General features: G+C 32.6%; 1 protein-coding gene across 1 annotated transcript in view; it reads left to right on the top strand.

Moving 5' to 3' along the window:
- The window catches only part of Naa15-16 (N-alpha-acetyltransferase 15/16), a 339,442-nt gene extending 338,281 nt beyond the window's left edge, over nucleotides 1-1,161 (top strand). The window contains exon 12 of the mRNA XM_072530409.1: nucleotides 526-1,161. Within this exon, the coding sequence (XP_072386510.1) occupies nucleotides 526-708 (183 nt within the window). The 3' untranslated portion in view covers nucleotides 709-1,161. The remainder of the gene's footprint in view (nucleotides 1-525) is intronic.
- The last annotated feature ends 11,227 nt before the right edge of the window (nucleotides 1,162-12,388 follow it).

Genomic DNA, 12,388 nt, shown 5'->3' with positions numbered 1-12,388 from the left:
AAAGATGTAATCCATCTTCTGTATGATACATAAGTTTCCCTAAATATTATAAAAACAGCAGAGATGAGAGTACTGAGAATAATTACAGGAAATACACTGAGAGATCGAAAGAGAAGTGAAGACATTAGAAGAAAATGTAACGTACAGTGTAAAAATGAATGGACACAAAATAGAAAAACAAAAAAAAAAAGAATGCAATAACCACATAAGCAGAATGGGGGAGACCCTTGTCGTCAAATAGCAAGAAATAAGTCATCAATCGGTAGAAGAAGTATTGGACGACCGCGCAAAAGATGGACTGACACCTTCCATAGAGGTAATAATCCGCCAGTGAACAAGCAGAATTGCTTATAAAAAGGAAGAAAAAGAAGAGGAAGAACAGTAAATGAACATGAGTCAACGTCTAAGATGTGTGAATGATATTGGCATGCTGGACTAAAGAAATTTGACTGTATTTAGAAAATTATCATTACTTTAATGCAATTTCATGTAAAATTGTTGTTAATATTGTTTTTTGTTTCGTAGGTTTGTACAGATATCCTCAAATCCCTTACCAACGGCGACTTCGGTAGCTGTGACGCTCAATTAGAAGAATACACAAAAAGGTGCAACGCCAGATTTCCCTATACAGCGGCGTTTAAGCCGCCATCGGAACCGGAAATCCATATCGAATCGGCGAATCACGTGCAGGAACATGATAGCAACTGATGACGTCTCATTGCGACGAGAAGAAAGCCCCGTAGTGCATCGGATAATAAAAGTGGACATTAATCAATCGTGTTTTTTATCAAATCAATTTTCATTTAACTTGAAGACTCAGATTATAGTACATTTACAAATTATTTATATTACATTTTTTAATTTGTACATTTATTGTAAATTATTATATTCTTAACTGATTTCCCTATTGTAATTGGGACTTGAAACTTTAAATTAATCGGAATCGTTACGAGAAGAAGAACTGACGTTCTTCGTGGAAAAATTACGGTCTGTGAGTCGCGTGGGAGAATGAATTTTAACAGTCTGCTGTAGATTTTTTGTTTATATATTTAAGTTTCTCTTAAGAAATAAACTGTTGTAGAATTTTGAAGAGATTTAAAAACAACTGATTATGCACCATCAAATACTGTTTATTTTGCAAATACACCTATACAATATTTATTTTATTGTTTTATTTTTATTTGTTTAAAATTCTTTTAAAGTACGACGTTTTTTCTATATAAAATATTTTCAGTATGATTGAACAAAAAATACATTTGACATTAACTGAAAATATTATTGTTTTGATGTCATTTTTCCAAAGCTACCTCTGGATTTAACGTAATTATGAAAAAATTAATGTATGTTGACATAAGTGAATGCATAGTCAGGGTTTAGTGATTTTTTTTATTGTTGAAAATAAAAAAAAACCTATGGGGGTAATGTTTTTGATGAATATTAATAAACATGCCATATTAATTAATATGGGAACTTATAAAAACATGCGGAGTATAATTTGTTTTTGGTAATCGACTTAAACTGCAAATTCCATAGGTGGGCCAACTGATATAGGAAGGGTCTCGTAAGGGGGACATAATTGAGGAAAAATACGTATCGTGGTGTTTATAAAAATACTTTTTATAAACAAAGGAAAAAATCCGAAACTATAGATTTCTACAGTATACTGTACCTAGTATTTTTTTATTGATAAGTCTTTGTATTGAAAAACTATTGTGTTATAAAGAGACAGTTCATTTAAATTTTCACAAGTTCGAATTCATCAATAGTTAGCCGAGATAATTGGAAAAAAACTATTTTTTTGCACTATTTAAAATGTTAATAATTTTTGCAGTGTTCGCCTTAAGTAACATGTGACACGTAACATCTTGATACCAAGGCTATTATGTATATATTATATAAGTGCAAAATTTCAAATAGATCGGTTTGTTAGTTAAGGAGTTATTGTTTAATGTTTATTCCAGATATCAAGAGTTTAAACATTTATTGCTGCCTACGGTATACTTTTACAGTTATTTAACAAAGAGCAATCTATTCTTGAATATTAAAACTACGAAGAAAAGTGAAAAAAAAAACAAATTATTTTTTACAAAAAATGTCTCTAAAAAGCCGTTAAAAAAATTGAATGTTTTTTGCTAATAATGGAATAGAAGAATTTTTTATATAGAATAGAAGCAATAATTTTTGTTTGAATCATATCGATTAATGCCATTAATAAGTGTTCAATTTATGTAATTTGAAATAAGTAATAACTCTTCAAAGTGAAGGTTCTCGCGCAGACTCTTGGCAGAGCGGTGGGGAACAAGTTTGGAGCTCGCCAGATTTTGAGATTGGAACTTCAAATTAAAGCGCTCTGAAAAATTTGTAATATTTACGGTTCTAAAAAACGTAATCTTTATTCTTTTTTTTTTTAACCGTGGTAACTCGACGAAATATTAACAATTGAATAACTGTCATATACCCGAAAAATAGGAAAATGCTGGAAATTCATAATTTTCAAAAATAGTTAAAGAATAGTTTATTGCAATTGTCTTCACAAATTATTCATGGATTTTGAACTTGTGATGTTTGAACTTGGAACAAAATTCCTTGATATCGTTAATTTTTTTACGTTTAAACTGGGTTATGTGTCTGTACCTTTCTTCTGCCCTCTTATATCAGTAGTACGGTTATAGTGGTACCGTCAATCATAGATCTAATTTTTCCTTGGTGAATGTTAAGTATCATTAAATTTAATGTTATGTAATAAATCAGAAAAATCTTCTTTTTTTTAATGCAAAAATTTTAGAAATATAAAAAATTTTCAAAGTTTCCTACATTTCTAATCTTTTTCTATACCATGAGTATGAGTTTTACTTGGTAAAACTAGTCATAAACTATTCGATCAATAGCTAATGCCTCCCTTTTTGGAAAATTTTAGTTTTGATTGCCACTAGTGCCTCATTCAAATTTCTTAACCCTTTACCACATTTTTTTTTATTATTTACAACCATTTTTATAAATAAAAAGGCTTTAGCCCATTTGAATGGTGTATATTTGATCAGATTTTGTCGAACGACTGTTGTTAGAGCGACCTTGACCGTTTTCTAAAGGTTTCGTTGTAAAGAAGTCCCTTATCAACAGAATATTTTTTTTATTAAAGATAGTTGCTCATGGAATATGACCGAAGTGGGAAATTTTATTATATAATGGGAATATAATTTTTTGTTGAATTTGTTTAGTGTATTTAATCGTAATTTAATTTAAATGATGAAAGAGTTGCAGGTGTGAGCTCACAGTAGAGGCAAGTACTCACAATCCACATTAATTTTTTATTAGTTTTAACCGAGACGCGACCAGTTTTGGAATATACGATATAGGAGTATATCCCACCATCACGATCAGTAGTTGAAACTATGACAGGATATCAATATTAATAAGTACCATGGAATCGCCCATTCTCTATTGACAACCAGCTGCATTGGTGGGTCGCTGATGGAAATTGCAGATAGTTGTCTTTTATAGATTTAAAGATGTAAAAGTCATTTTTTTTCTTAAACATTAAATTTTTATATGTATAATTTTTATTGCGCATGTTCTGTTGTTGTTTCTCATTAATCTATATTTGGGCGTTTTGTTTTGTATTCTTCTGACAAAAAAAAAATATTTACGAAAATATTTGACTTCAACAATATTAAATAAAAAATTAAAATAACTATCTACAAATTTCCAACTGCTATCATAGCTTCGTCTTACGGTGCATAACCGTTCCGGATATTGGAACTCTTCGGTCGATATATTGAACCAAGTTCTTAGGTTATAGAGCCAGGAAATACTTTGTCTTTCAGGGTCTATCTTAACAGACACTTTTTCTTCAATTATCAATTGAAATAAACCATACCTATCACTATTCGTCACAATATAGCCAAAGCACTCCAATTTCCTTTTTTTTTGTTGTGGTAAGTACTTCAAATTATTGAAAGAGATTCTGAAACTATTTTTTTGTGTCATGTTCAACATTATATTTATATGGAATTAAACCACAATTGATTGTAACAAAAATTACATTTCTTTTGACATTTCGATTTTCAATGCGGAAATCGTTTTCAAAAAATTATTAAATATTAAGACATTTGAACCTGGTGGATGTTTATTATTGGACGCTTTTTGAGTCAAATTCTTTACCCACTTTATGAGAACTTCATAATTCGTCACTCGATCTATGAGATCCTCAGTATCCGTCTGTGGCACCACATCTCGAATGCCTCCAGTATCTTATAGATACCTCCGACCGACAGAATCCAAAATTCCACTGCGTAAAGCAAAATAGGAATTATACAGCACTTAATTATCCGGCATTTGTTAGACGTAGATTTCGACTTTTATACGTTGCTTTATCTCTACAGAATGGTGCCATCGGCTATTTACATTCATACCCAGATATGTATAGGTCTAAACTTTTCAATTTGTTGATTGTTTACCAATAGCTGAGGATTTAATAATGGGTTATTTAATAATAATCATGTATTTGGCCTTTTTTATATCAGTTCAGACCGATTATCTGGCCTAATTCTGTTATACGAGAGACAAGTCCTTTCATACTGTCCGCAAACTGTCTCGACCGTACGTCTAATGTTGTTGATTCTTGAACACAATTCTAGTGAATCTCCATTCACTAGAATTGTAAGGTTAAGGCAATGGTAGGTAAGGTTCTCTTCAATTTTCCTTTTAAGGGAGAATGAAATCCGTCTTTACTGAACGAGGCCCCGGTGTATTCTAATTTTTTAATTCTGTTCTTTAATTAAATGTAGATTTTTCACACAAGAACATACTCAATAACCACTCCAGAATTACAACACAACATTTCGATTTCACGTTTACAAAACAATTATACCACAACTCTAATACATATTGTTCTAATACATATAAAAATCTTAATTTCTTTTTTTACGCCACATAATACCTTCTTATGCGTCTTCTATGGCGTTTTTTAAATTTGTTCGTATTGTTCTATGTACATATTTAAAAGGAGACATCCTTGTCGTACTCGTAATCACTGTCGTATTACCATACCACTAAGGTTATTTTCGCTAGGGGATTGGTATTTCCATGAAACTTATTAATTCTTGTACTCTGATGATGCGATAAATAAATGTAAACACCGGTCACTCATTTCAAAGTAATTAAAATAATTATTAATTTGGAAATTAAGTACCTGCCTTTACTAACAGTTTTTTTTTTATTTAGTTGTTCGTTTAGAATATCATTCACTAGTATTCTTCCAACCCTAAACTTTCTGTACATATTTATACACGTACCTGTAAACATACAATTAAGCCAACCTCCAACAATTATTTACAATCATTTTAACAAACGGATGGTAGATCAGATTTTGTCAATACGTGTTTGTTAAAAAGTGACCGTGACCATTTTCTAAAGGTTTCGCTGTTAATAAGTTGACTATTATTGAATTTGTCACAATAACTTTTTAATAAGAATGGCCGCTTTTGATATGACCGAGATGAAGAGTTTTACTGTATACTGCTAACGTAATTTTAATGTGCAACTTATTTAATTTACTTTATTCTTTAGAATATGATTCACTTCAGTTCTTCCAACATTAAACTTCCTTTGTATATTTATACAGATACTTATAAACAGACAATCAAGTTTCCAATGGTATCTCGTTTACAACAACTCGTAGAAACGAGCGACAGACCAAGGCTGAAAGGTGGAGATTTTATCAGATTTTGTCAAAGGATTGCTGTTGAATTGACCGTGAAAGCTTATTAGGAAGAAAATTTTTTATGTTAATTTCCCCAAAAAATACAAAATGCACGGTTATAACAGTAAATTTACTAAGATCTAAATTGGAGCTGGAAGGTCCTATAACAGAGCAAGTGATGGAGTTTAAATATCTAGGCATCACATTATCTAGCTACGGACAGCTCGAAACTGAAGTGGAAGATCAAGTGAATAGAGCAAACAGAGTCGCAAGTTGCCTGAATGAAACAGTATGGAGAAATAGATATATCGAGAAAGAAATGAAAGGCAGAAATTCAGATTTCAGCTTTCAGAAAGGCAAACAGCCATCAGAGCAATAATGACACACGCGGTAAAAACACGACCTGACAGAGAAGGACAACAAGAATGTTAGAAATAGCAGAGATGAAAACTCTTAGGAAAATTGATGGTAAGACACTATGGGACACTATAAAAGTAAAGACGGCGGGAAACGGTTCCCCAATAGGAAGACGATCAGTAGAAAGACCACGAAAACAATGAAACTACAACTTACCGGATGCACATTGAAGGCTGAATTTACAAAACAGTCATCAGACCAATAATGGCATAGGCGGCAGAAACACGACCTGACACAGAGAGTACAAAAAGGATGTTAGAAACAGCAGAGATGAAAACACTGAAGGCACAATAAAAAATAGACAGAGCCATGTCTACATAAAAAGATGAAGAAGTTTATTAACGGTTTCGCTATTACAAAGTTTCTTATAGAATTATGCCCAAAATTTTTAATTTTGTTCTTTCTAAAAATTCGCTACCGTTTAAACGTCATGTGGTAAAATTTGAAATATACTGGATGGATACTGTCCCCTGGTGGTGTAATATTAGCGATCTAAACTTACTCCGAAGATCAAAAGTTTGATTCCTCACTAAAGCACTTTTCTTGTGTTTTTATTTAAGTGTATTGAAAATATACTTTCTAAAACAAGTGTAGTATACAATTTGTGTGGTAAACCTATTACACACTGGATAAAATACCACGACGTAATGTATATTACTTCTTCAATATAGAAAAGAAATGAAAATTGTTTAAATATAAAACTGAAAACACTGTTATTAGATAAAAGAATTTTAGCAAACACATGCATTATCTTTTATAAATTTGAACAAAGGCATGGAATGCCTGGGTCATATTATGAGGGGCGTCCAAAATTATGGGTTATTATAAAAGAAAATATTGTCGGAAAGAGAAATTCCGGACGAAGAAGAATCCCTGCCTTTCTAATTTGTGCAAATAGTTTGAAGTAACGTGGATGGAACTATTTCGTAGTAAAACGACAAAGTGTGTATTGCATTCATGATTGCCAACATTTGAAATCGAAAGGGCTCCCCAAAAAAGAAAACTAAATATATTTATAACTAAAGAAAAGACATGAGCCATACGTGATCTTTCCTATGACATTAATTGGAAGAAGGTTCATATAATATCGGTAGAGGGAGTAGGAGGCGAGCCGTACTTCGCGACAGGTATTTACGTGTTTCTTTAGGATCTGTTTCTATGTAATTGTTTAGGCGTGATCTTTCTTGGCTGTTAGCTTTCTTCGCTTTCTTGTCGTAGTTTTTATTCTTATAGGAAAAATGGCAATAAAATCACGCATTCTCTTTCAGAATTAAAAATAGTTTAAACAAGTTTGTTACAAGTAGATTAACTGGGCTTACAATAGACAACATAATACTTTTGCCGTAATTAATTTCTTTTTCCTATTACTGCAAATGAATAAATTCGCACCCCATTTTATGATCGCGTTCTATAGAATTTGGGCGATTTCATAGTTTTTTGAAATATTCTCATATTTTTTTATTTAAATGTGACGTTCAAAAGACCCTAATCTTCCAGAAATCAATTTCTGTAATTTTCTTTCAAAACACATTTGTATCTGACAGATTAGACGTTTTAAAGAGTCGCTACGTAGTTCAAAGACACACCTTTTTTATTTCCTGTAATTTAAACTAGATGGCACCTGTGTACTTTTATTCACGCCTTAGTGGAAAATTTGGCTAAGATGTTCGTTTCTATCTCTTCGAATTCGTCTTGCTATCCCTATCTGACGAGCACCAATAGGGTAAAATATGTCAGTGTGGCAGGAGCATTAACTTTTAGACATAAAGGGCAGAGCATTTGTGCCTTCTAGATGAACTGTGATGTTGTTTATAAGTCTCTTCAAAATTATTTATCTTCATATTTTAATATGTTTAAATACAAGACACTTTAATGATAAAACATTTCTTTCATTACGATAACTCTATATATTATCTAGCTAGAAAGAGGTTTTGAGTTTTCAGCCTGTAGATCGGAAGAAGTTTATAAAATAAGTCTTTAAAATACAAAACAACTACCTCGATAGCGTAGCGGATAGATCAAAACTCCCAAACAACAAATTTTTAACGGCCGCTGGTTCAAACTTTATCGAGCTTGGGATTTTTTCCGTAAAAAAATTGTGTGACTCAGATATACAAAACAACACTAAAGTTAACCCTTGGAAAATAAAGAGAAATCAGAAAGAAAGAAAAAGAAGATACGAAACAAAACATTAAGTTTTCTAAACTAAGCTTGCTTTGTTACTATGTAAAGTCGGCTTAATTGTCTTCACAAAGAGTTGAATATTGAGCGAGTACTGATTCGTCGGCTATGAGAATTGCTTTAATAGAAAAATTATATTTCAAAGTTACTCTGTCTTCTGCTCTAGCGAGGTGGTTGTTTTATATTGTTTTAGAAACTTTTTCCAATCTTAACATGGTTCTGTATTTTCTTGTTGTACTTTATGTTATTTATTGTCAACACCTACGGAAATGTTTTTGAAGCGAAGCTAATATACTTTGTATTAATTTTAAGAAGTTTAATATTTTTTTAAATGGCAATTTATTTCTATTTAAGTGACATTGAAAAATAATTAAACAAAAAATCTGGGCATAATCGATATTAAGAAAATTAGAACGTCCACAGACTGGTGTAAATCAAGAATTTACACAATTTAGTAAAATTTTAAAGAAATAGGGTAATCGAGGCTTTTTACCTTAAACTTATGAAGAGTTTCTAAGGATTTTATATAATAAAACAAATAAATGAGTGTTGGTATCGTTTAAAAAAAATGGACAATGAGAGGGTGAATATTGTAATACGTGACATTTGTTTTTGTTAGATTTATACACCGAGTCGCCACAACTGACTTTATGGATAGTTAGGCAGATGACCTTGCTGATACTAATTATCTAAAAGACTAAAAATAGTGTTTGAACGTTCCGATAAAGGTCAATTTACACATTTCTATTTTACTCGTAAAAATCATATTCCAACAAAAATTTTAGTAATACGACCTGATTTATCGTCTAATACACGTTTCGGCAAAATTTTGTTACATAGGAGCCACAAATACTATTATCATAGTTTTGCATTTTTAACCATATTTATTGTTACTCTCATTTTAATGTAATGTAAAATAATGTAAAAGTAAAAATATTAAGTAAGACTTATAAAGCTAATGCAATTTTTGGGGTTGAACTTGACTTGAAAGTTTTTTAATGTCTGATTCTGAATCTTTCTGTTTAATAATGACTCTCTATAACACCTTTGTTTTGGCCGCCCATGTTCTTACCTCCGTCAACATTTATCACTTATTAACTCTCTCCAGCTTCAAAGTGGACATTTTTATAAGCTCTTCTTAAACATTAAAGTTTTGGTCAATACCACGTACAAATAAGAGACACCGTGCTATATCTGACACGTCCTTATTTTCGTCTATTGCTAGAGAGAAACAATCAAAATACCATTCTTTATCTTTAAGCTGTTCATAGTTAACTCCCAACTCTTTGGTGCCTTGAGTGCAAGTTCTAACAGAGACATACTTTTAATTTTTTTTTTTCGAACATACTTATTTGGCGTTTGATAAGGGAGTTGGTATAAGAGCGCTTATGCCGTCGCGTTGATGACGCGGAAAACAATGCGCATAATTTCCAAGTTATACGCGACTGTAGTTGGGTTGATCACTTTGTCCGCGTTGTCAGCGCTACGTATACAACGCATGAATTACGCGCTACTAACGCGAGCGCTAGCAACGCTAGCCATCGGGATAATGACTTCGACCTCAATGTCTATCTATCTATACAAGGATTTTTACAGCTGTCGCCGCCTTCCTTCTTTCAGCCAACGTCTCCAGTCATTTCTGTTCTGCCATTCTCCATCTCTAAGGTCTCGTCTTTCCATGGCCTCGTCCACTTCATCCCTCCATGATCTTCGGGGTCTACCTCTTTTCCTCTTCCCTATTGGGCTCCAATCCGAAATCTTTGCTATCCACCTTGTATGATCTGTTCTTCTCACATGCCCATACCAAATTAAACGTTTTAATTTGGTAAATTCCCATCCCTTCACATTTCCTTTTCCATGGTTTTAATATTTGTTCGAGGAATATCTTGAACAGTGTCGGAGATGTAGAGCATCCCTGCAATAAGCCTTTTGTGGTCTTAAATTCGTTGGAGTATTTATTGTCGGTTTTAACTCTTACCTTGTTGTTGTTGTAAAGGTTTGTTACGGCTTCTATTAACCTCTGAGTTATTCCGATTTCCTTCATCGTGTTCCATAGTTGTTTTCTGGGGACCGTGTCATATGCCTTTTTTAAATCTATGAATGCCATGTGTACTGGTCTCTTTTTTGCCATTTTTTTTTCAATTAATTGTTGGAGTGTATAAATGTGGTCTATGCAAGATCTTCCTGCCGTGAACCTCGCCTGATCTTCTCCGATTTTATTTGAGATAGTTGTTGTTGAGAATAGATGTTGTTCCTATAATTTACTCCTTGTCCGGTTGAGCCGACGCTAACGCAGCGCTGCAAATGTAACGACATTAGCGTTCGTCTAACAGTGTCCTTAGGCACAATATTTTACAAGTTCACTGTCGTTGAATGGACGCCTACATTTTGCTTGTATTTCTGCTAACCTGAAGCTGGCACCAACACTTGATTCTTTATTGTCTACCACAACTTTGAAGACGTTTTGTTGATTTCTTTAGTGAAGATTTCAAACTAGGAATTTTATTTTTTCATAATTCTCCTTCGATATACACAAATTATATCAATTTACTACAGAAAAACTTTTTTCAACAAATTAAGCATAACGGTTTTCCATTTAAAATCAATAAAAAATACAAATCTGTCCTATCTATATTTTTTTTACAGTTTTCCTTTTTTTGAAGCCATTTTAGCGTGGTATTGTGAAAAAAAAAATTAAAACAACTTCTACTACTATTCCTGGCTCCTATGTACCTATAATCTAATCCGAGAAGGATAAAGTAATAATCCTATAAATAAATAAATAAATAGTAATAAATTTACATTCAAAGGGAAAGCAATTAAAATTTATTACATACCTCATACAGACCGCGTTAGCATCGTCGGGAAGATCAAAAGAAATGCTGGCAGTTGAAGTGTATGTGTTACTCTCACGACTATTGACAACAAAGTGAGCGAGCAGGCGTAAGGAAGCGCATGGTTGGTGATAATTGCGATAGGGGTCGCAACGGTAACGCATATTCTCAAACTAAACAACGACAGTATCGAGTCATTGTCGTAACAGTTCTGTTTAGACTGTGTTAGCTTGAATTGAATCTCCGGCTTCCGCGGAAACAACATAATGAAATAAAAACTTATTTCTCTAAATGTTTTTGACTAATGCGTGTAGAGCGGCGTCATGTGCTGTAGTGGCCATGTGCGCGGGCCACACTGTAGTGGCTTATACTTTAACATACCATGGATTTCAATGTTCCTTCTTAAGCCGATTATCTTCCCTCCGAGATATGTTTCTTATATTTCATCGTTTAGAAGAAGTTATTTAATATGATTTTCGTAACTAGCATTTCGACTGTTATTTTGTAATCAATTTTAGATCAACTTCTCGATAAGCTAGACTTGAAATTTTAGTTACAACTCGAGACTGGAGACAAGCGGATTCCCTCATTAATTATCTGCCGTGCCGATAGGACCCCTCAATAGATATATCTATTGCGCAGTTGGCGCCTATCAGTGCCATATGTATATACGATTTCATAAGTGAACATTTAAGATTTGTTGAAATACGGGATTTTTACTGTCGTTTTAGATATCAATAGGTTTGTTCAACAGATATTTTTAGTTCAATTAGAATATAGTTTATCTTAATCGCTCACCAGAAACGTTATATTACGAGGGTCTTCGCGATGTCTCGATAAGATTTTGTGTCCATGCTTTGACTCTAAACAAACGGCATTGTCTATTCTACTCTCAAAGCTTTGTGATATTTTATTACAAAAGTTTGAATAAACTAATAATATATTTTCATAGTGTGCCCTACGATGTACAATTATAGAATTAAGAATATAATTACATTCAGGGGTAAATATTATGTAACTGATAAAACCGTGAAATTACGGAAGTGGCAGATATGGAGTACTAAATATCACGGAAAATTTAAAAATCAATAAAGCTCTACAAAATGAAGAGAAATGTCTATTAGATGCTAAAGGGATGATTTCGACAGGAATATCAGAACACGACGCTTACACAACAACCTTTCTACTATTTAACGACTTCTAATCGTTTTAGAAAGAAGAGAAAAAGGTTTTAAACAATAAAGTAAAAAAATTG

The sequence above is a fragment of the Diabrotica undecimpunctata genome, chromosome 4, assembly GCF_040954645.1.
Source record: "Diabrotica undecimpunctata isolate CICGRU chromosome 4, icDiaUnde3, whole genome shotgun sequence".
Classification (NCBI taxonomy): Eukaryota; Metazoa; Arthropoda; class Insecta; order Coleoptera; family Chrysomelidae; genus Diabrotica; species Diabrotica undecimpunctata.
This window is presented reverse-complemented; position numbering and strand designations above follow the sequence as displayed.